General features: G+C 35.0%; 2 protein-coding genes across 2 annotated transcripts in view; one reads left to right on the top strand and one right to left on the bottom strand.

Moving 5' to 3' along the window:
* On the top strand, window positions 1-25,895 carry LOC138324175 (sushi, von Willebrand factor type A, EGF and pentraxin domain-containing protein 1-like). Its single transcript, XM_069269255.1, has 22 exons — window positions 1-103; window positions 3,740-3,929; window positions 4,753-4,899; window positions 13,013-13,136; window positions 14,582-14,703; window positions 14,971-15,153; window positions 15,461-15,643; window positions 16,471-16,728; window positions 17,906-18,103; window positions 18,567-18,767; window positions 19,183-19,364; window positions 19,721-19,991; window positions 20,515-20,676; window positions 21,240-21,280; window positions 21,375-21,528; window positions 21,968-22,172; window positions 22,646-22,821; window positions 23,194-23,376; window positions 23,601-23,824; window positions 24,134-24,305; window positions 24,727-24,936; window positions 25,651-25,895. Exons 1-22 carry the CDS (start codon window positions 53-55, stop codon window positions 25,842-25,844), a joined length of 3,831 nt encoding a protein of 1,276 aa, XP_069125356.1. The 5' UTR covers window positions 1-52; the 3' UTR covers window positions 25,845-25,895.
* LOC138323711 (sushi, von Willebrand factor type A, EGF and pentraxin domain-containing protein 1-like) overlaps window positions 1-26,128 on the bottom strand; it is a 102,304-nt gene that overhangs the window by 35,253 nt on the left and 40,923 nt on the right. The window lies entirely within an intron of this gene.

Consider the following 26,128-nt stretch of genomic DNA (forward strand, 5'->3'; position numbering starts at 1 on the left):
TTTACCTGTACAGGTAGGGATACACGAGCCGTCTTCCGTGGAACCTACAGCAATGCACTCACTGATAACACTGGCGTTGAGCATTATCATCTTTCACAAAGCGGTAAGGAACTTTTTTTTTACATTAATCTAATATTAAAGTTATCCATAATATTACAAATGGCAGTAAAGTATTTTGTATTTATTTATATTTTCAAACAGTCATAAAACTCATATTGAATAACAGGAATGTTGTGATTAAACATACATGTACCTCAAACTATATGATTAACTGAATTGCGATTAAATAATTAATGCCCGACCTCTCCGACACAACACATTCTATGTTTACATTTTAATCACGATGTTTATTCTAATTTCATAAAAAGGATGTGTAAAATTTGCCACTAAATAGTTAAAAACATTTACTGTTTACTCTTGCTTTCCATTTTATTCCGAAAAAGCTTGCTCTTGTGACGTTTGATAAAATCATTTTTGTTTGTCTACTTTGTTTGAAATAATCTAGTGGTTGTGCCCGAACTATGCTTTGATATATCTTTTGCTGAAGTTGTGCGATGAAGGACATTCAGTAAGCTTCTTAGTATCTAGACAATTCCGTTCTTTGTCTAACGTTCTTTTTGCTACTAATGACCTAATGACTATAATTTTTATTGGTAGTGATATCAAGTTTGAATAGTACTCATAATTTTCTTTCATCTTACATGAGTGGCTATGTTATATGAAATTTATCAAGCGAGTATAATATTCAATAAATATTCAAATTTCAACTAATTATTTAACGAGTTTGACAAATTTACTATAACATAGTTACGAGTGTAAGATTCTACTTATCACATAACTTTTATTAATACAAATATAAGTCAAAATTTAAATTTCGTCTCCATATAAAACAGTAGAAATCCGGTTTGGATATGACGTTTCGTCTACTGAGACAATCATGCGATGTGATATATAGATTATGACGTCAAAGCTACATGTGGCGTCGTAATTGTGTTATTACTATTGTGTCTTACGACCTTAATGACATGGCCGTATGACAGTGGTGATGGAACGTAGCCTTTTAAAATCTTCCCGCTGAAATGACATTAGAACGGGATATTATCTTCTGACATCGGTTCATCACAAATAGAAACACACAATCGTTATCGGGTATCACGTAGTGCGTGAATTATTCCCATTATTGCATAACTAGTATTTTTATCAAATCTAAGCAGAATTCTCAGCAGAAGATAATTATGCTATGCCTCATATTTATCGGTTATGACCTGATTTAGAGGGCACTATCCCATCACGAGACAATAGAAATAAGCAATGTTACATCACGTGACAGAATACCGGATTCTGATTGGCTACACACATGGGCACTATTGAAGTGGCACGAAATTGAACGTGAATGTATTGTGACATCACCATTACAGGACGTCATTATCACGTTGCGCTTCGACCAAGATGTCAAGATTGCGGACAGGCTGTTGTGTGCGGGGATGGAAGCAAATGTTGCTTCTACAGAAGACAATTTACTCTTGCTCTATATTGATCTACTTTTACATGTAATCTTCATGGAGCTGAATCCCGTTTTATAGAAACACAGATTTCTGCGACAATTCATATGTTGTACTACATTATATGTTAATGTAACAACGTGGTGTGAAAATGCAGATAGTGTTGCGAGGTGTCGTTTGACGTGCTTCTTCTACGATGACATGAAAACGGGTCTCATATGAGGGTGATGTCTTGGGAAGACATAGTACCCTCACCCGCTTCCCCGGGCACTATTGGAAATACAGATGTAGCACCCATGTGAGTAGCCAATCAGAATCTAGTATTTTATCACGTGATATACTAAAATACGCTAGTGTACTCTTCGGTACCTTATTTTTTTAGGTTATGACGCATGTGTCTGCATAGAATTACAACAGTGTGTTTGCAATACTTCGTACACTTTTCAGTGACGTGCCAAAAGTCTTTCGTCATTTTGCGATTATGGATATTGCAACTTTAAAGAAATATAACTCAAAAACCATGAAGCACACCTACCTGAAATTTTATTATTTTGTTGCATGATCCTTTGCCTTAATTAAAGCCTGGATTCGTTTCGGTAACATTGTATGTAGCGCAGCAATATACCCCGGAGTAAAATAAGTCCAAATCTGAGTTACAGTATCGATAAGTTCTTTGTGACTTTTAATAGTATGTTGCATTCGCTGTAGACGAATCATTCTCCATACATTTTCTATAATGTTTTATATCTGGAGACTTAGCGGACCAGGTTAAACAATTAATATTGTTTTCTGTTTTTTTTCCACTGCTGGGCCGTTCCGACATGTGTGCAGGACAGTTATCATGTTGGAATATTCAAGGCTTATCAGGAAAATAGTTCAAGACAGCAGGCCATAGATTTTGATCTAATAATTCAATGTACCTATCTGTATTTAAATTTTCTTCTATTGGTCTTAGCACACCTACTCCGAAGGCACAAACACCCCCTCAAAACGACACCAACACACGGGAACTACCGTGACGTACAGTCCTGATCCCCAAACACTCGGGACGCCATTTCTCGTCGGCTTTTCTCCACACATACACTTTTTGATCAGTACCTAAAATTACTTGTGTCTCATCAGAGAATATTAAAGTGTTCAATTTTTCAGAAATTGTCCTATTTTTATGTCTACGGCACCACTCAACTCGGTTTTTTTTCCTGTTAACTGCCGATGTCGTCAACGTCTTACATACAGACCGCCTAGAATAACTCTCAAAATGTAATCTTCTCTGTACAGTACGTTTTGAAACTTTAACAGGAGTAAATTAATTAAATTGTGTAGATAAATCTGTCAATGTTTGCCGACGATCATGTTTTACTAGGCGAAAAAGTTGTCGATCCCCCTGTTCACTTGTTAATCTGGCCGCCCGCTTCGCTGCTTTATTTCAACACTTTTCCTACAATTTTGGCAATGTCTACAACTTTCCTACCGTCTTGTTTCACTTGTTCCTTTTCAGCCAATGTCAATTCCCGGCGAACCATCCTTCATTATTGTTGACGTCTGCTACAACACTAAAAATAGCCCCACGCGAATTTGACAGATATGGGAGATAACCCCCGCACTACATTTTGCACAACACAAAAGAGTTCCGATTCTAGTACCAATTATTAAATCGCGAGGAAAGAACCTGTAATTACTTCCTGGTATTGACCGACGACGCGTCATAAAAATGTGAAGGACTTTTGGCACGACACTGTATGTGTTGAGACATATTTAGATTTTGATTTTTGAAAACAAAACGTATTTAATAGAACAAAATATCGTTTTAATGATTTAGTAGAAAATAAAGTAACAATTTTGTTGATGTTAATACAAAAATATCGCAAAATATTTTATACAATCATGGCTATTCAAATCTTATGAACAATGAATTCAAAAATAGTTTTTGACCTTGACATTTTCCATCTCTCTCCTAGTTTCCCCACGCATCCCCCTCTCCCCCACCCTAATCCTAGTGTTTAAAATTCAGTCCCCATTATCCGGAATCAATGTACTAATTAAACGCTTTGAGAAAATCCAACCCTTCCTACACCCATGGATAACAATTAACACAAATGAATAAAAACACTTTCATTAAAGCAATAACAACACATGCTTTCTTTCTTTAATTTCTTCAAGGAATGGGGGTAGTTTTATTTATTTCTTAGTGAGAATCGGATATAGTATTAAAACATATGTTTGTTTGCACTATACAGATCGGAAAATGCATGATTAAAAATGAAGATTTGTGTGATGTCATGCAATGTACTGATAATAGTGGCAGACTGTACATCAGTAGAACGCACGCAGTAGATGGGTCGACTTGTTTTTTCCGATGTGCCAATGAAACCTTTACTACACGGAAATCATGTTCCGACGGAACTTGGTCCTTATCTCACTCAAAAGGTAAATATTTAAAGTTGTATGGTCTATAACTTTCGCTCTTTTTGTCATAGGGAAAACTGTTTAAGTGTTTTACACACTTTTCTCCGTATGTCTGAGGTTTAAACTTTCTACTTTTACCACTTTTTATAAAGTTGCAGCACTGGAAGCATTTTTAATTATAAAAATAAAAAATCTTTTTAACGTGTATACGTATAAAATAGGCTCCAAAGATGCCGAATCATTCCAAACTCTTCCGAACATCGTCGCGGCAATCTCGAAGTAACACGCGAGTTGTGAAACCAAGAGAAAATGTCAACAATTTTTCATAAACAAAACATGTACTCTGTGGACATATACCAGCATGATTTGCTCATATTAGCCAGAAGGAAAACGTAAACAAACACGTGTGCGCTTACGCTAGTTACCTGGCTCACCACGTGCAGGTCGTTTCGATGTCAGTCACGTGAGACGATTCGGAATTCCAACAATACCCGAAAGTACTGAACATGGCGGTGATTGAAGGCGCTTTATTCAAAACCAGGAATACATGATCCCTTGATTTCAGCTCTCTTATAGGCCGACATACGCTTTTGGGGAGCTAAATCATCAAGTTACATGTCCATGTTCAAATATCAAATGTTTAAGCGACATATCGTTACAGTGAAATTAGCATGAAATATAACTTTAAATAAATTCCTTATATTTTAATGTTTATTTTCTCGAAGTAATTACAGAATGTTTAATTATGTCATTTTGTGTTTGGCCTCACACATAAATATATAATCTAAATATACATTGAAATGGATGTCTACTTAATGAAAGTTTATAATGTTTTATTATATAGGGTACAATTTGCAAACTAGGCATGGTCATGAACAATTAGTGAGGGCAAAAAGAGGATTTTTGGGCAGTATAGGCGGATTTTTTGGAGGCATTATCAAGGGAGTAGCATGCGCAGCAACACTTGGAGCGCTATGTGGAGGACGACATCGTAAGTATCTCTCGATGTTAAAATTAGCAATCAAAATGAACAAAACTAGAATCTCCTACAAAATGTTTAAATAAAATTATGTGACATGATAATAATAATAACAACACCATTCATAAGTTTGATCAACAAATGAATTAGTGGTCTATTCTTAAGCCTACATTTTTTGTATATGCCGTTATACTCGTACAATGCATATGTCCATAGATCTTCGTATATATATCAGGTAACTACTAACTTATTAGCATATACGACATTGTGTTATTTTTCAAGGATGTGTTCAAATATAAAAGATATTTATGATTAATTTTATATCAATACTATCTGCATTAGAGGGTACCAGTACTTAGTGTCACCCCGAGGATATAACTGTCACCAGAGGCGAAGCCGAGTTTTCAAGTATTTGTATTCTATTGAAACATTTTAATTTCCATAGCAAAATAACTCACCGTCTGCAGTAAAATAACATATCAGCTTTCATACTGTACCGCTTTATAACAATTGCAATGTAAAAAAGAATATTTACATTGTGGTAGTAATTATATTTCAAAATGTCAACAAAACTGTAAAAACCTGTTTTGGAAAGATGTTTTCAAAAGTTGGTGTAAACTTACTTTAAAGTCTGAAAATATTAAAAAAAAAATGATAATGTTCTTAAAGTTCCTATTTGGCATAATAAATCAATAAAAATTAACAATAAAAGTTTTTTATAAAGAATGGTTTCAGAAGGGTGTTGTAGTCATGAATGATATGATAAAAAATAGTGAAAATGTTGTGTTTTACAGTCTATATGAGTTTAATCAGAAATTTAGTATGCATACAGATTTTCTTACATATCAAGTTGTAATCAATGCCATTAAAAAACTTTCTCATCAGATGAAATTTCCAATAGGATTTTAAATTACCCATTCATCCCAAAAAACTTAGAAATATTTGTTAAGCATAAAAAAGGAGCAAGTGATTTTTATAAGGCACTTTGCCAGAATACTATTGCTGCTACAGGAAAAAAAAAAAGGGATGATATTTTTGGTTTTGACAATCAAAAATGGAGACAAAAATACATTATTCCTTTTATCAGTACCAGAAGCACAAAATTGCAGTGGCTTCAGTTTAGAATTTATCAGTATATTTTAACCACAAATTCATATCTGTTTAAAATAGGCCTTGTAGACACTCCTTACTGTTATCAGTGTAAAACTGAAATTGAGACTATAGTTCATACATTATGGGACTGTCAAAATGTTCAGTTATTCCTATCAAATTTTGAATCCATATTAGAGATGCTTTTAATTCCATTTTCGTTTAATAAGAAATCTTTCATTTTTGGACTCTCTAATTGTAAAAATACTACAGATAATGTTGTCATTTTAGTACTAAAGCAGTATATTTATAGTGCTAGATGTCTCCAAATTGGTTTATCAATGAATGCGTTTAAAAATCTTTTGAGGGATATATACAGGACTGAAAAATACATTGCAACCACCAAGGGTGAAACACATACTATGAAATTTGTCAATGAGTGGAGAAAATGGGAAAGTTTTTTAGAATAATGTCACTTCTTAAACTTTTTCTCTTAATATACTTTAATTTCTTTTTTGCATGATCTTGGTGTGGTATCTAATCTTTTTACATATGATTTTATAAATCTCATTGAGAATAATGAGCCTTGTCAGTCCATTGCCACTTCTTCCTTCTCTCAGTTCTTTCTACTGTTCTTCTTTTTTACTTAATCTCTTCTTTTGCTTTTCTAAAAAAATGCAACTTGCAAATTTCTGTCATTAATCGTTCAATTAAAACTCAAGAAAATTACTATCATATTGTATAGGGAATACCTGGTACTGTAAACCACTTTATCTACACGGCAAATATTTTTTTCCCTTTTCAGATTTGATATAATCCAGTCGAGTATTATATATATGTGAAAACACATAATAACTAATTAATATATATAAAGCATATATACATATCTACAGAGAGAGTAAACTTTGTTTTTTTCAATGAACACCTTGAGAGTGCATTATATCTAGCAGCCCTTGTAAATAACTTCGTTTACAGTATTAGAGAAGTTCAAAGTTTATAAATGAATATTACGATTTAAATAATGAATATTGAATATCATATGTAAATGCTTTTTGTACCCAAAAAATAAAAAAATACAAAAAAAAAAAAGAATATTTACAATATGCATTCAGAAAGTATATTTTTGTTGTCTTGCCTGCATTTGTTAAAATGTTTTTCTTTTAAAGAGCAAATCCCAGTGAATTTGTGTTTCGTCCCGTCGTTTGTTTACAACATAAGTAACGTCACGAATACGCTTGTAATTGTATGCCTTCCGTTTACCTTATCACTGATGATAAAAACATAGCGTTTGAATGGTAAAAGAAAAGATATAAACGGAAAGCTCAGGACTTTGTGTGAAAAACAAATGTTGGTTAACAGACTAATTTGGCAAACGTATTAATAAATAGCTTCAAACAAAATATGGATGCGTCGCTTCAAAAAAAACAAAGATAACGTCGAAAAAAAAACGAATCCTCATCTTGTTCGGGCTGTTAACATTGTATGGTCTATAACTTTTGCTATTTTTGTCATCATGAAAACTGTTTAAGTGTTTTACACATTTTTCTCCGTCTGTCTAAGGTTTAAACTTTCTAACTTTACCACTTTTTTTAAAGTTGCAGAACTGGAAGTATTTTTAATTATAAAAGTAAAAAAATCTTCTTTTTTCAAATTCTATTAATCCCTCTCTTGTAGGCCGACATGTGCTTTTAGGGAGCTAAATCATCAATTTACAAGTCCATATTAAAATATCAAATGTTTAAGTGACATACCTGTATCGTTACGATGAAATTAGCATGAAATAAAACTTCAGTATTTATCACAGTCAAAATTACGCTATCAATCGTTGATATGGGGTTGCTATGAATGTGTCTATTGTCTCTTATTGTTCTAATGCTTACTGCTAAGTGACAGCGGGAAATGCTAAATATCTCTCGACCAATCAGAATGCATGATTCACGCCTGAGGTGTAATAAAACAAATTCTGACCGGATCGAAAGTTCTCAATTTTATAATTAGATAAAGAGTTTCGTTAACAAAAGTCAAAAGGAGTATTGTGATGTTCATGTCAAGACGATGACAATGAAGTTCACAAGCGCAATATCAATCTAGTTGTGACGTCACTATGTCTCGGTGTGTCTAAAAAGCAAACACCGGGTTCAGATATTATATATCGACATCCGCATAACATGTATAAGCCATTTTGAAAAAATAGAGCATATCTAATATGAAAGATCCTAATTTTTCATAAAGGAGATTCGAAATTATTTCACGATCATGCACTGGGGCAGCAGACACAATTCTAACGTTCTACCTTCAGTGAATGCTTGCCTTTTGTCTCATCCCTTTATTTAATAAAATTTGTTGAAATGAAATAAATTCAAGCTATCAAATTGTTGAACAATCTTAGTTTTCAGCAAAAATATTAAAGTTTTTAATGCTAAAATAGAACAAATATTTAACTAGGTCACTTTGACCTACTTTTTCAGTTGTCCTAACTGAACGTCACAAACCTAACATTTACATGCAAAAACAGCAAAAATATTATCCCTATTCTAATATTTAATTAAGTAGGACTTAAACTATGAAAATGTGAATTTTCACCCTTTGACCTTTGACCTCTGAAATTACCATGAGAGCAGAAAAAAATTGGATATTCTGATTAGCATACAATATGCAGCTGACCCTAAAGTATCTTTATGCAAAATATTTTGCTTATCACTGAGTGGCCATAAAACGACCCAAAGTGATACCCCTCTTTTACTTGATATCTATAAAGTTTTGAGATAACCTATCAAAACGTTTCAAAATAACTGCACCTACCACATTTCCTTTTCTATTTTACGTGTAAAAGCGTAATAATAGACATAAAAAGAAGATTGTCTTTTTAAAATTTGTGTATGGTTCAAAGCGAATATTTGATGGCGCCATTATTCTCACATGTAGTACTGGACGCAGGAAACGATGACATTCGGATGATCGATGCATTTTGAAGGAAATTTGATGCATAAAAAATCTTCTCGATACACAACCATATCAGAGTGAGACATTTTGAATAGAAGAAGGTATTAATGAAATAACGTTGAATCAAATCATTTACGTTCATCTAAAACTTCCTAGAAGCTCGTTCATTTCAGATATATATTTGAAAAATTATAGATCAATATAGTTGCTTTATGTGCTTTTGTTTATATGATACCATATCATAACATGTTAAAGGTATCATTTTTTTAAATCTTAAGCGTGTTAGACCAAAAGGTGAAACACACACGTTTTGATGGCGTCACAAAATTATTTCTTGGTCGTTATGCGTCTAAGAAACGAAATTATTCCAGATGTTATATTATTTTGAAGGTATGTTTGTTAAGGAATGCATGCGATAATCAATCTAGCCTTTTGATTAAAAGACCGATAACTGAAGCAAACATACTGTTAATAAACGCAAATTGGATTATGAAAAATGACCCTAGTTTTAAGTCAATATACCAAAATTTAATTCACTTTCTGAAAAGGCATTTGCTTTGTCTGGGGTTAATAGAATTTAGGTTTTATTGTTGAACAATGGTGCATAATTGTTGTAAAGTGTGTTAATTAGACTTAAAATTTAGGTATCTCAGATGGAATATGTTCTATGCAATAAAAGACTAACGTTCATATACTTTTTTAATATCATAATAAGGTAAAAACGGTATAAAGCTAGTATATTAATAATCCGAAATAAAAGACCAAAATAAATTCAAAGGAAAATAAAAAAAATCATCTCTATGGAATATATATTCAGCCACTATAGGGCCTTCTTCAGTCCAAAATAACACTAACACAACGTGTTCGTCTACATGTTTGTTTACAGTTTTAATTTACATCTATTGTGCGTACATGTACATGTAGGTCCGAAATGTCTAGACCCGCTTAATGTTTATGGCGGGTTATTTCGACACAACATGCTATGTGAACTAAATCACCCCCAGTCTGTTTAAAGAACAGTTATAATCACAAGATATTTTGCCAGATAGACATATACAGTAAACTGACGTATCAAATGGGATATTATATGCAATCACATGCGCGGTCGAAACGTCGGACGTATCACTTTATCAGTGATAAGGTGGCAGTCAAAACAAATTCAAAATTGCGGTCGAAATGTCTGAAAATCGACGAAGGGTGCGTTATTATTTTGAGATAACTCGTACCTTACACTATGCTGCAGACATAGTGCCTATCACATCAATCAAATAACATTTAGATTCCAATTACCATCACGTTTGATAAAAGGATCCGAGAAAATTCCACTAGGGTCCGCGTTCACGTAACCCTTGATAACAGTCAATCAAATTGCTGCCTGCAAAAACAAAAAAACTTTTGACAGTGATGTAGTCATCTCGCCCCAAGAACACAATATAGCTAACCTTATATAGGTACACTGATAGGAAATGTCGTTTTCACTTGATGCATCAAGGTGTAGAACATGCATGTGATCTTAAATACACATGGTAAAAAGGTCATCTGAACATGACCCCCATGGGACGTTGTCAGATCCTCTATTCACCGGAGTTGTAATAAGAATCTGCATTTTAATCAGATTGCCTTTCACATATTGCTGTTCACAGCCGTGGTTCCAAAGTGATCACCAATCTCTCTACGGCAGGTTGCTCCCATTCCGACTTGGAATTGAGGAGCTTGTCGGCAACTGATCCGTGTATAGCGACCGCCTCTGATACTTGTCGTCGTTCGAGTGGCTTGGAGAAGGGCTTGATGACTTCAAACTTGAAGTTTCTAATGTCACCGTTGTATTCTGGGTGCTGTTCGAGCAAGTGCGTAACCGGAGCATTAGAGAGATTACCGCTCTCTACTTGGCGCCTATGTTCCTGAAACCGTGTATAGGCATTCCGGCCAGTTTAACCAATATACTTATCCACTCTGTTGTGCTTGTCACAGATTTTGCATGTGGGTTTGTACAGCGCACTGTACCGGAAGTCCAATGGACCAACCCCAGAACCAGGGTTGCTCTGACATAGCACACACTCCCCTCGTTGACACTCATCACCAGATTTAGTGTCAGTACGAACAAGTTGCTGCTTGATCATCTCCCCACCTGTTTCAAACACCCTGATGTTAACGCCAACTCTGGGCCCCTAGACCGCGTACACGTCTGGCACCAGGAGTTGATGGTACGAAAATTATGGTGTTAGCTGGTCGAAACCACGATGCCATTTTCATGTTCTTCCTAGACCTGCGCTCATTCTCCTTCCAAGATCTAGGCTTATATAGGGGCGTATCACCGCGCTCGAAAGCGGATACCTGATTGGCATAGCCTCTGAGGGCAGCAATGATAACATTGGCCCTGAGAGACTTTGGGTATCCTGAGATGAGCATCATCTCTGCCAGATCTTCTATAAGCTCTTGGCGCAGTTCAGGTACCACATACACCGCTTTCTTGTAGATCTTCCCGTCCACAGACCTATCCTCGTCGCAAATATGGACCTGAATGTCGAGCAACGGCATAAATCCAAAATCATGGGGTAGTCAACCTCCATTCTTGTATATGTGCATACTGAGTTGGCAACCCTTTAATTATCTGCGCCGTCCTCTCATCTGCCGGTCTTATTCCATCCCCATCCACCTATTCATCCACAATCACTATCTTGCTCTCAACAAACCTACTACCTGGTGGTAACGCCTCCACAACAAGGTTCTGGTCACCTGGTGGTTATGGAAATTTGACACCATGGCTGCTGCTATTTTCTACCTGAACTGTCGGTACCAGAAAATCATATGGACCTAGGCCAACGCTCCAGATAATTTAAGACCAATGGGACCCCCCTTCTATTGGTGGTGTAAGTCTTCCCGAAACTTGTAGACATGGTGGCTCATTACCATTTTGATCCCCTCTTCCAAGGCTTACGTGAACATGAGACGTGTCTCGTCTGGACTAGACGTTCTCTAAATAGACTCTTGTCGGAGCCTGAGCTTAATATATTTTATAATATGACACGGATTATGGTAAGAGTACAATCATATTTTGTGTTATTGTTTCATAACATAAAACATTTATTCAAATTAATCCTTATTATTCTATTTCCTGTTTGGAGAGTTATTCACCTTTATAAATTAGGAAACAATGAACTGTTCAACTTTCAGTAATTAGTTTATTACATTTACTTATATCTCGTTACATATCTTATCCTTATGTATCTCTGACACAACTTCTATGTCTTGTACGATTTATTCAGTTATCAAATTGTTTTTTTAAATCAATAAATAATAACTTAACCTACTAAAGACAAAATTCTAAATTCCTTAGTAACTCTTTTTTATGAAATCATTACACAGAAGCGGTGTTACAAACGACAATGTCATTTTAAACTTTATTGGTTGATAAATGGAGAATACATGGTTAGTATCTTACAATACAAGGTTTATTTTGCTGGAAGACTTAGAAAAGCCGAGATGAGCACCAAAATGGCCATTGTGTTATACGATACTAACCGTGTATTCTGTTTATCCTGCAACAATTAAAATTGTATAACATTCAAATCAAACAGTCCGAGCCGCCGTTTGTTTACCTTTCTCGGGCTGGGGCAACGCTCGCTTCACCGCGCAGTAAAATATCCATTTATTGCCCTGAACCACAGAGATATCATTGCGTAATTACAAAATAGTTCCATTGTGTTTACTTAAAAAAGAAATTTATGTGACTTAAACATGTATGAAAATATGACATGTATACAGTAAAATCATAGAATTGTTTAATTTACAATTCAATCAAGTATCAATTCAAGGAAATATTTTACATATCGCAGGTTACACATTCAGGTTAGAGTTTATGATCATGTTGTAAGTAGTTACATCAGACATGGAACAAATTCACGTGAATCGCATTGACAGACAAAGCAATCGTATAGAAGAATAAAGCATAAATTTATCCGGCAGTAGTTATCAATAAGTATGCGGGACAGTTGCAGGATAAAAGTAAATATTAAAATCAATGAAATGCTAAACTGATTACTATTACCTTAACATGTCTTTATATATAATAATTTGCATTAATTTAACTTAGATGATAAGGAGGCCCCTGCAATTGCATGCCCACCTGATATAAGAAAGATTTCCGACGATTTGCAAGAGTACGCGACTGTTTCATGGATCGAACCCATGGCCAGTGACAACGGCCATTCCATCAGGTAGTTATTGCTTTAATGAAAACTTTCCGTTGATATTATTTTAACTACTTTACAATACGCAATAAATGTCCGTTTCTGTTTTTTCCTCAATGCATCAAAATAAGACGTTTAGGAAAATTGATATAGATGTTAGACAACGATTAGGGGCGGGGCCAAAAGGGGTCAAATAGGCTAAATCTTCTTCTGAAATTCTGGAACTGGTAAGATCAAATACTCTTCATAGATGGAATAGTCTTAAGGTCCTTTACAAAATGTGTGAATTATATGACCCTGGGGTCTTATGTTTCCCCCTGGGAAGGGGGTTAAGTTTACTTTAGTTTATATAGGAAAACATATTAATGAACGTTACTTGCCTATTTTTCATAGGTAATAAGTCAAACTGGGTAAGAATTTTTAGCCTGAGATAGCATTTTATCGTCATATCCATATTGGTCCTGGCCGACGCCCAGGGGCCATAGGGACAGGGCCTGAATTCACAGATTTGATGGAACCAAATACTCTTCATAGAGTTGAAAATCTTACGGCCCTTTACAAAAATTGTGGATTTCATGGCCCTGGAACATCATATCCATATTAGTCCTGATCGACCCCCAGGGGCCAAAGGGGCGGGGCCAAAAGGGGTCAAATTGGCTAATTTCCAAAAATCATTCTTCTGAATTCACAGATTCGTTGGAAAGAAATACTCTTCATAGATTGAGAGGTCGTAAGGCCCTTTACAAAATCTGTGAATTTCATGGCCCTTGGATCTCAGATTTTCCCCTGGGGAGGAAGTCAAATTTACTATAGTTTATGTAGGAAAAACACATTTATGAACATTATTTGCTTACTTTTAATAGGACATGAGTCAAACTGGGTTAGACATATTAGCCTGAAATAGCATTTTAAGACCATATCCATCTTGGTCCTAGCTGACCCTCAGGGACCAGAGGGGCGGGGCCAAAATGGGTCAAATTGGCTAAAATTTCAAAAATCTTTCCTCTGAACTCATAGGTTTGATGGAACCAAATAATCTTCATAGATCAAAAGGTGAAATTTATAAAATCACTGGCACTGACTGACTTTGGCAACATAAGAATCTAACCCTCGTGTTGAGATTCTCCTGTCTCACACCAAAGGTGGTGAAAAATGATGAAAGATGAACGATTCTATTAGTCTGTCTGTTCCATGTTCACTATATTGAAAGTGGTAGGGACTGCAAAATATCTGTGAAATAAGAATAGCGCATCTATTAAATGATAGATAATAAAAATGACATCTACATATTATACACCTAATTAAAATATTTAAAATATTAACCTAGGTAATATACATACTAAACATTTAACAATATTTATACAAAATACAATTGTTCAATGGTTAGGTAATAGATCAAGCACAAAATACACTTTGAAGAAATTCAAACGGATACTAGTATGATGGTTTACATATATGGATTCTTCTTTAAGGCCTTCACGTAACGGTCCTGCTCCAGGACTGCAGTTCTCCAGAGGCGAAACTACCATCAGCTACTATGCCAGAGACAGACATGGAAACATGGGCAGTTGTTCATTTAACATTCATGTAACAGGTAAGATAACCTGGCACCGGACTCACAACAATTGAACTATTATTCATTATTCTATCTATTTAAGTAGACTCGTGTTCTCTTTTTGTGTACACTCTTTTTAAAACTATTTAGTCCCCAGTCAAGATTCTGGCAGCAGCAATTTGATTGGCCATACCCAAAGATTACCAGAACGTGACCCCTAATGGGATGTTGTCAGACCCTCTAATCCAACGACGTTTGTTGTTCATGTACATTTCTATGATACACATCTGATCACTTTTTGTTTAGTTCCAATATGTCCTGATCTGTCAAATATAAGGAATGGATGGTACATGTGCCACACAAGTTTTGAGATGCGGAAAGGGACTCTATGTAACTTTGGATGCTACGAAGGTCATATACTCCGCGGGGAAAGATCTATAAGATGCACAGCGTCAGGCACATGGACAGGACGCCAACCAACTTGCGAGAGTACGTACGCGAGCTATAAGGCATTGCTTTCTTCTAGTACATTATCAACTATTTATACCATTATTTAGATATGTTCAATTTTAATGATTATTTAGATACGATTTAAATATATAATAGAGTTAATTGCACGTAACGTATGCGAAGAGTTTTCTTTTATTGCTCAATAATACTAAAACGTTTGGACGTGAAAATATACAAGAGATCAATGTCAGTCACCTCAAGGTATTATTAATGAGAATAAATTTAACAAACAACATAACGACATTTTGAGAAATGAATCAATGTGCGCTACACTTTTCTTTTATAGCCGTGACTTGTCAAAAGCTGATATCACCACCTGGAATGGCCATAAAATGTTCAGATAGTAATAACTTTCGAAGCAAATGTGCATACAGTTGTGGTGAGGGTTTCGATATCAGGCCAGGCATGACCAGAGTTCGAGTGTGTACTTCATCGGGACAATGGAGAGGGAACATACCGACCTGTATTGGTAATATAGCTATCTTAAGGAAAAGTCGTATTAAAGGATTCATATTTTTTACTCACTAAGTGAGATGACTTAACAAGGCCTCGTCATCTCAGTTTCCCGTGTCTCGCACCAAAATAAACCTTGCATTGTAAGACACTAAAATAACCGTGTATCATGTTTATCTCGCAACCATTTCCATAAAGTCAAATTATCGGTTATTTTACTCGGTTTTGCTCGTTACCAGACGCTTCTTTTTGGAGTGCATGAAAAAATCATTCACTAGACCAAATATGAATGTGTAATTTCTGTTACTGCTGTGGGAAATATATAAGTGCCTTTACAACAGTTTTAGTAATTCAGTGTTTAAGGTTCAGAGTGTACTTTCACTAAAATAACATGGAAATACTTATAAAAACTATCATGCCAGATCAACGAATTATTTACATTACATACCTTTGTCATGAGCCAAGAAAAAGTTGACACCACATATTACGTCGTTCCGGTAAATGTGACGTCACGTTTGGCGCGACTCAATGACTATCCATTGATAGAAAAAAAAAATCCGTCAGACATGAAACAAACTCACATGATCATGAACATTGACGGATAAAGCATTTCGTATCGACGGATAAAGCACCAGTTTGTCCGGCAGTAGTTATTGCTCAGTATGCGCGGCAGTTACTTGATAAAAGAACATTTTCTGATTCATGAATTTGACGATAAGACAAAAAGAACAAAAAGGAAAATAATATTTGAAAATAGATCAACATCAGTCAACATTCAGTCAGAAAGAGACGTCAGGATACTTAGTGTCTCTTTTTATTAACAAAGCTGTTTGTTTTTACTAGATATCCTACCTCCGGTAATAACCAACTGTAATGGTGCGATATACGGATACGCTGACCGTGGAAGTGTCACTGGACGTTTGGTGTGGAACGAACCGTCGGTTTCTGATAATGCTGACAAAAGGATATCACTACAGCAAACGGCTGGACCAGATAACTACATGAACAACCTGAAGGCGGGATCATACCTCGTCACATACGATGCTACAGATAGTGCCGGCAATAAGGCATTGCAGTGTCAAATGAAGATTGTGATGAAAGGTACGATCCATTGATGACCTAAAACCCAACATAAAATTTCAAACAATGTCATTACTTCTGCATATTCAAACAGGGGATAATACAAAAAAAGTTGAAAATAAGACGCGGCTTATTTTCTTTAATAAGAAGAAATTGCGTGCTTATTTACGAGTTTTTTTATTGATTTCTTTATTACTTTTACGTTTTCAATTAAATTTTTACAGTAAAAAGTCATTATTTTTTATAACAATGGCAAAGATAATACAAGAAACTGAACATATATCTAAACTTTATTTTGAATTATTTTCAATTATTATTTTTTTATATACAATTACGTTTAGATTTGACTTCGTATTAAAACGGAATATCCCATCCCCGTTAGTCAGATTACAGGTGATGTAAGCAAGCATACCGAGGTATCGCTCCGTATATCTTGAACTATAGGTGTGTGCGTTCAGGCGTGAATGTGTGATACCCTGACCAAATCAAACAATAGGCAGTGATCTAGTGTTGGCTGCTCTATTGTTTAGAGGACTACGAGCCACTCTATAAAGACATCCTAACGTTTGATTGCTTATAATTTTAACGCAGATTTAGAAATCATATACTGTAAGTAAAATTGTAACACGTGATATTTAAAACAAATTTACAAGATCTATCTACTGTGTTGTAACATATATATGTACAATGTACTTATACCATGTATACAGTGTAATTGGATGTATACACTTTGTATCTCTGCTAATGTAAATGTATATCAATGAATTATAAAAGTACAAGTACTCTTTCTGGAACATATATCGAATTGCACCAAATGATTATATACGTTATTATATGTTATATACACAGTTATTGCTAACAAGTATTATGGGTTTCATTTTGTAAATTTATCTGATAGATTATAGAAAAAAATATATACATTGTCAAGAAACCGATGACATCAATTGTGGAATTTGACTACCTGTATACGATTTCCGTCAGTTACTTTAAACAGGCTTATTTTCGAATCAGGCTTATTTTCAAGATGGTTTTCCCGTAGGTAGTTACAGGCTTATTTTCGAGTACGGCTTATTTGCGAAGTCGGCTTATTATCAAGTTTTTAGGGTACGTCCTTATATGATAAGTCTAGCATTTTAACATAGAGTACAACAATATCAACGCAAACTTCCGAATGAGTAATTCTGTCTGCATGCTTTAGTTTTAAGATGCCCGAAAATCTATAGTCTGCCTCTACAAACGGTGACGTGCGAAGGCGGAATAAAGTTCGGAGCTTTATGCAACTTTACATGCGCAAACGGGTCTGTGATCAATGGATCAAGTGAAGCGAGTTGTGAGAAAGACAGCAATGGCCAGTACGTGTCCTGGAGATGGGGTTCACAGCAACCCTTTTGTGAAGGTATGTGGTTTGTTTCATTATAGTTATAAGTAAAGGGTGCGTATTGTGTCTTCTTGTGTGGTGCAACTTTTGCCCTTTTTAGAATGCTATATCATTGAAGCATTCCACCGAAGACACCAAGAAAACACACGGCACCCGGTCACATTATACTGACAACGGGCGAACCAGTCGTCCCACTCCCTTATCACCACTGTTATAGAAGGGCGAGAGCTCAACCAAATGTCAAAAGTGAAGAAAGTGAAGTGAAGAGAACGTTAGTGAAGGTATGTGCATAGGTCTAACCACCGTAACACTTTGGTGTGGCAAACGCAGAAATTGTTGCATAAAAAGAGATTATTAGACATTTAGTTTTGTTAGTTTGTAGCATCAAATCCTGAAGTTAATTTGGATTTAAGGCTTTGTGAATATTTGTCATCAAATATATGATACTACTCTTAATCCCCTTATCGATTTGAATTTGTAGCCAAACATCTTTGTGAGGATCGACTGGAACCCCCATCACATGGTGCTGTTGCTTGTGATTACTGGTTGGGAGGACAGTTTTGTCAGATGTTGTGTAGAAAAGGCTACGATGTACCTGTAGGTTATCAGTTCCCAGACATGTATGTGTGTGGTACAAATACTGGGAAATGGACACCCGAATCCATACTGCCTAGTTGCGCACGTACGTTGTAATACTTTATTAAAGATAAGACAGTATGGCGATCATAATTAGGTACACCCCTTATAATGTTTTAAAGTATAGTCAAATACATTTGAAAAAGGAATATTTCATAAACGAAGTTACATTCAAATAATCATAAGACATATTGAAATACCATTATACACATTAAAAAGAAACGATTTTTGAAAAATTAATTGTAAGGAACAATAATTGCATATTGTTCATATAGTATACTATTTGCATTTCTTGTTTTCATATTGTCATTAATACAATCTTATTCAAAATCTATCAAAGCAGTTTATTCAAATCCATGTGAATGTAATAATATCGGACCTATCCCAAATCTGCATTAAGCATACATATCCACATCCTTTGTATCAGTTCATTTAAATTTATTATCATTTGACTTGCATAGGGATCATCTCAAGTCATCAAGCAATCGTTGGCTTAAGTATGGACTATTATTTTGATGGAGACTGTAGTAATACCACTGTTGCTAATACCATCCGACAGCAGTTTATACAGGCTCTGAACCAGTCATCCTACAAAGATGCATGCATCATCAACGAGGAAAGCTGTTCTCCTAGAAATGTTGAGGTGGTTACATTGTTTAATTCATTATTGTCATTATTTAACCGAAAACGACATAATAAGTTACCATTGTCTCCTACAATGTGCATACATATGAAATAATTCCAATGCTATTAACATCTAGATATTTATGATAAAATGCACATAAAGGTGCAGGACATATCAATGTATTAGAAAAAAACCATCGTTTAGAGTATTTTGTTTCTTATTTTATTCGTAAAAAGATTTTGCATTCTAGTGAAAATGTTCAGATCATAAAATGTTCGTCAAAACGTTTTAGCCTAATGCTCCTAATTTTATTTGTAGATTCGCAATATAATTATATTTGTTCATGTGTTAAATAAAGAAATCTGACTTTGTAGGTAAAATGTGGCATACAATCTGGTAAACGATCCGCCGGTATCACCATTGATTTTAACATAGAAATAACTACAAAGAATGCTTTCGGAAACCATTCTTTTGCCAAGTTAAACGAGAAGATTAAGTCTTGGGTTGTCAAATCTCGCGAGGGAAACGATTCCCTGGATCTACAGTTGGACAATCATACTCTCATCGTTCAGGACGTCCATAGTGATGCTCTACAGATTGTTTGTGAAGGCCAAACCATTCCATCAGAGGCCAGCGAATCCTGTGGTATGTTGGCAAATACATACTGTGAACGAAATTATTTCAACGACGTCTTCATTTTGCGATGTAGTGTCATAAGGTTCCATTGTAATTATACCTCCTACTTTTTTCTGCCGCCATTTAATCCAAAACTGTATTTCTTGTTTTATTTGACGAAAACATAAAATTAACCTCTTACTTTTTTGGCATTAATTTATTTTCGGGATTTTTATTTGTCTTGAAATCTAATCTATCGCATTCAACTCAGTTGGTTTACAATACACTGCAATTGTTTTAATTGTCGGCTTCTGCTGTTGATAATATGGACACACTGTCATATCGTCAGAGCAAACATTTTTATTACGTACCATCAAGATTCCGCCATCCAGCCTTTCTCTTTTTAAAGGATGTGTAACGATACAAATAATACGTATATCAATGAAACATACCAAAAATCACATCTCATATGATTACTACAGGATTAACATATGTTTAGTTACAATTTCACAGACCCTTCCACATTTTACTACTGCCCTAACATTTTTTCCAGTTGAGTGTCCACCTGGAACCTTCTATGATGAAGATATACAGGAATGTCCTCTCTGTCCCACTGGTCAGTACCAACCAGCAGCAGCCCAGACCGATTGTATTCAGTGTCCAGTTGGCAAAACTACACGGCATAAAGGGGCAAAATCAGGAACGGAATGTGAAGGTAATGAATATAAGTACGGGTGTTTTTGAGATTATTTTGGAAGCTGTAGTATCACTGATTTTGCATAACGTATTGTTACGTTATTGTGTAATGCTAAATAATCCTTTAATCTTTTTGTAGTATAATAGGATTTTTTTTATATAAAACAAAACAAAAAAGATTGGTATAGAAGTTCCCAACAAGAAAAAAAAAATGATCAGACATTGTGTGATCTATGTGGTGTCATCTGTCAAAACAGCATCCGCAATGCAAATCAAAGATCATATCTAGGTCAAGATACAAACAATAAATATACTATTAAGAATTTCGGGTAACGGTGAGGTTAAGTCGAAAAGGAAACATAGATTTATGCGATAATAATTGCAACATAAATCTTTCAATAACAAATCTGTTGGCGGGTAGCTTTCAGCGACCATGCGGTTGTCTTCTTCAATCCTAACTGGCCAATCCTAACTGTGGCCAGTTAGGAGCTTTATCTTTATATGGTATGATTGTGTTGCTGCAAGATCGCACAATTAAACTTGGAAATGTAGGAAACGAATGCCTTATGTTGAAATTTGTAGTTGCCTGTAGCCCCGAGACGTATTCCATAAACGGCTCGCAAAAATGAAAACTTCTTAGACTCGTTTCATAAAATCTCACATGAAATGTACACTAATGTAAGATCCTATATACCTGTAATCTGCAGTTGCCTGTAGCCTGGGACGTATTCCATAAGCGGACTACCACCGTGTTCTCTGTGTGATGTTGGGTCGTTCACAGATACGTATGGTTCCACGGAGTGTTCTTCATGTCCGGGATCTCGTACAACATCCACGAAGGAGAAACTTCTGAGGCGAGCTGTGAAGGTCAGTAATGACAAAATCTTCCCGGACAAAAGTCTAGATATAATGTAAAGTATGTTTTCCTGTAGGTGTAAAACAAGACCTAAGCTTATAACTAAAGCAATTGATTTTCGCGGTGACGTATTTTCGCTTTTTTATTTTTCACAGCGATTTAATTTCGCCATTTATAGTTCAAAAAAGTTATTTGATTTGTTCAGAAATTTCAAATTAAGTTGAATTGATTTTGAAACGTTTTCGCGGCTATTTGTTTTCACGAATTTTAATTGGCCGTTAAAAACGCTAACTTTAGTCACGTGCAAAAATGAATTGATTTACAGTATATTTACCATTTGTGGAAGCAACGTTGATTTTATAAAAGCTTCATGCATTTTTATATCAAATACAATACTTATGTTACGAACTCACTTGTCATTTATTTACTAATAAACCCATGACGATTATTTCAGATTTTGACCTTGTAATTACAAGTAATAATGGAAGTGCTGTACATCCGTTAACCTCTACCTTAAGCCGAGGTAATGGATTTACTGTCAGTTTCTGGATAAAGATACAGGACGATGTTGAGTTAGGGTCAGTTATAAAGGTTATATATCCAGACCAAAAACTTAAAGTTGCATTGAATCGAAGTAGTGTGGAGATCGAAGGAAATAGGTAAGTTAATGTGTCATGTTTGTTTTATATTAGTCGCTTTTTCAAGAGTAAAGGCGATTTTATTTAAGAAGCCGATACTCATTTGAAATAGTCCCCTTGCTTAGATTTTGACTTAAATAGTAGATGCTGTCGGTGATGCAGTTTACTGTTACCATCAGGAAACGCATGGTTATATCATCTTATTTTTTTTTTGAAATATTTAAATTTACTTCTTCATGTTTTGTTAAATTACTGATCATTTTTTGCTTCGATTTTCGTAACCATATCGGATTTAAATAATCTTGATCCAAGAGCAAAAACAGTATCAAAGGATTGCTGATATGATTAGCTTTTCGCTATCTTTTGTTTCTTTTTTAAATATTTTGTATATTATCATTTCGGATGTTGTAATTAAATGAGTTATCAAATTATTATTCGGGGTTTTATGTTACATTTATCTTTCAATACAGTACTTAATTTTTCATTTTTTTCAGATTTAAGGCGACATCAGATCTAACTATAAATGACACTAGGTGGCACACCATTGTGGTCCACGTGAACAAGTCAGATGTAAAGTTATATGTGGACTCAGCGGTGATTGGTCTCCAGCACCATGCACACAGCCAATCAGCTCTTTCTATCAACCACCATCCGCGAGTTGTTGTAGCTGGTATGTTGATTGAAAGTTGATATTATATATTATCAATAAATCAGTCAAATTAATGTTGTTTGAATTTTACAAAAAACATCTTCGTGAAATGACATGTAATTATGTAAATTTGTACATATGACATTACCGCACACACCATCCTTAAGTTGGCTAATGAATAATAACTATTGTATGTTGAACGATTCTTAATACAGTATCTAAAACATTTTAGAACAATTCTTCATGCTTTACTTTTTCGATATTGTGATAAAAGGCTAAGTATGCATCATGTTATATATTTGGCATCGCATGTGTGAGTCTTACAATGGTATGTTCTTTGCTATGTGTATTGAAAACCATTGATTACAGTCTACTGATTCTTGTTGTTTACAGAAGGAGATTTTGTAGGCAGTTTATCCCAACTAAATATATGGTCCCAACATCGTGACGTCAGATCGATAGTGAAGGAGACCTCGCATTGCCACAGTACCACACGAGGGGATATACTAGGCTGGAAACAATTCGAGACAATCGATGATGACCATGTCTTTTTACAAATACCAAGTGAATGTGACGGTAATTCAGAGCTTTCGTGTTAGATTTATTACAAATATATGTGGATACCAATAAACGTGCTGTAAGTTTTGATAACATTGATTACCTAGAGCTTAGTTTAAATCATTTAAAACATTCATGTTTATATCGATATATATATATATAAAATATCTTATATCCCATATTGTGCCTTTGTAATGAACATGAAGACTTTAAGGTAAAATTAAATATTCTGCTGTCACCAGACCATGACGATTGTACCACTGATGCATGTAATGGTGGTACGTGTCTAGACGGTTTGAACACATACAGCTGTGAATGTCCGATTGGATTAAGGGGAGATCACTGTGAAATCAACATTGACGACTGTACTGACAATGTTTGTGAGAACAACTCCACGTGCGTTGACGGTGTTGGTGGTTACAAGTGTCATTGTGATGTTAACTTCAAAGGAACTCTTTGTGAAATCGCAAGCGGTATGAATTTGTTCTTACATCATCCTCAGCTTTATTTTTTTATTAATTGAATTAGAAAAAATATGTTTCAATTACAAAACCTTATGTTTCTTAATCACGCAGGTGGTTAATGCGATAGGTTAAAATGTTTGTTCACGTTTGAGCTTAACGTGAAAATAGTATCAGATGTCTAAAAAAACAAACACTAAAGCTCTATAATATGTACAATATTTCGGCGTTAATATACTTGTGATGATGTACATTGTTTATTCACATACAATAAGTAATTAATGTTAATTAATTTCTAACCGTTTTAATGATAGTTGATGGCGAATGGAGCGTGTGGAGTAATTGGACGACGTGTTCTACAACCTGTGGAGAAGGAACCACCTCCAGAGCGAGGCTATGTAACAGCCCCACTCCGGATAATGGCGGGAAAAATTGTCAGGGAAATGCTATCGAATACGACACATGCTTTTTTGGAAAATTGTACAAGTAATACATCTTGACAACATTTACAAAAACAGCGCAGTCCCACAGGCGATGTAAACTTATAGAATTATAGAGTTATAGAATGATCTGCCAGATATCCGGTGACTTTGCCCATGTCATAATTATGCATGTGACTCTTTGTGATATAACTTGAAGTGCATATTATTGGTTGAAATTATATTGTGATGTCATGAAAATATCTTGAAGTTATTTTTATTTCATATTAAATGATATAAAAGTCGACGTTTTACGTTTTGCTTGCACAAGGCTTTACCAGATTCGCCAATAAAAAGTCTACGAATCGTTTTATAAAGTCTCATACAAAATGAACACTCATTTAAGATCCTGTATATATGCGAGATTAACCTTTAATATTTTGTGATGGCCGCCATTTTTTATCTTAATGAAATGACTGTCTTCGTAGAATGTACCAATCTGACAACTCCCGCACACGCTATCCTTGACTGTCTATGGGACACCTCTGACGATGCCATCAACTGTAGCCTGTCGTGTGAAGATGGATATGATTTCGATCACGCTGCCAAAGAGAGTTACCGCTGTGGACCGGATACCTTCCATCTCTGGGACTTCCAAACCGACGACAATCCGTACGGGAGACTTCCGGATTGTACAAGTATATTTCATTCTGCTAAAATGCAGACAGAGCAGAATTAGAAGTTATGATTGGGACAATAAATGGCTTTTTACAGAGTGTATGTCTAATTCATGCCAACAATTCATGGATTATTTATATTTTTCCATTCGTTACGGAGATGTAGCGCAAATGGTGTTCTTTTACTTCTCTTTACATGTTTTATTTAAAAGTGAAATATAACTATTGCAATTTTAATGTAAACCTTATTACGCTATCAGAATCGTAATATGTATATATATATTGTTTTGTGTTTGTATGTACATTCGTTTATATTACTCTTTATACATCATGGTATTTCGCCGCTTCATTTTCGATAGATAATAATACAGTTTTGGTTTTTCAAACTGATATTCTCAAACATCAATGGAAAAATCCAAAACAATTTTTTCAATGAGGAAGTAAATATAATATGTTGAGAAAGTTTGGAAGAACTCACGATAATATATTTTGTTTTAAAATGTTATTAAAAGAGTTTAAAAAATAGTGAAATTACGGAAACTGGCGGTAAAAGTTCCCATTAATTTGTTTACCAATTGTTCGGATGCTCATACAAATACTTTACCAAAGTATTTTCCTTTCGATCTTTACCTTGTCCAAATGTTTACTTGTGTACCGTAAGTTACCCGTAACATCTTTAACAAGCTCAGCTTTTCAGTGTAAATTACGGTAGGCTGATTGTGGGTCATGTTACAGAGAAAATGGACGGAAACAAACTGGACTGGAAGTTCATGGCATCCTACGTCGACCTGGTGTGTGACACCGAAACAAAAGCTGACATTGTAAAGAGGAAAATAAAGAAAGCTGTGTATGAGGGGAACGGAATCGTTGACGTGCCAAAGGGACGGTTCATGTTCCCTTGTGGACATAGAAGTGACCGGATGTTCTAAGGACCGATTTAAACGTTCTGTAAGCCAATCAACTGCGGGCTTCGCTGCAGACTTTACATGCGATTCAATAAAATGTAAGACGTAATGATGTTTTCTTTTAATGTGAAAAAGGAAATAAAACATATAAAATAATCAAATGAGTTTAAAACTTTAAATTACGTTCTTCTGGTTTTAATTTTTCTTAAAAAATAAACCAAAAATATAACATGACGTGAAATAAGCATTCAAAATCGTAATCAATTAAACAGTTTAAAGAAAGTGATACATGTAATATACAGAAAACA

This window comes from Argopecten irradians, chromosome 5 (assembly GCF_041381155.1).
Source record: "Argopecten irradians isolate NY chromosome 5, Ai_NY, whole genome shotgun sequence".
NCBI lineage: Eukaryota > Metazoa > Mollusca > Bivalvia > Pectinida > Pectinidae > Argopecten > Argopecten irradians.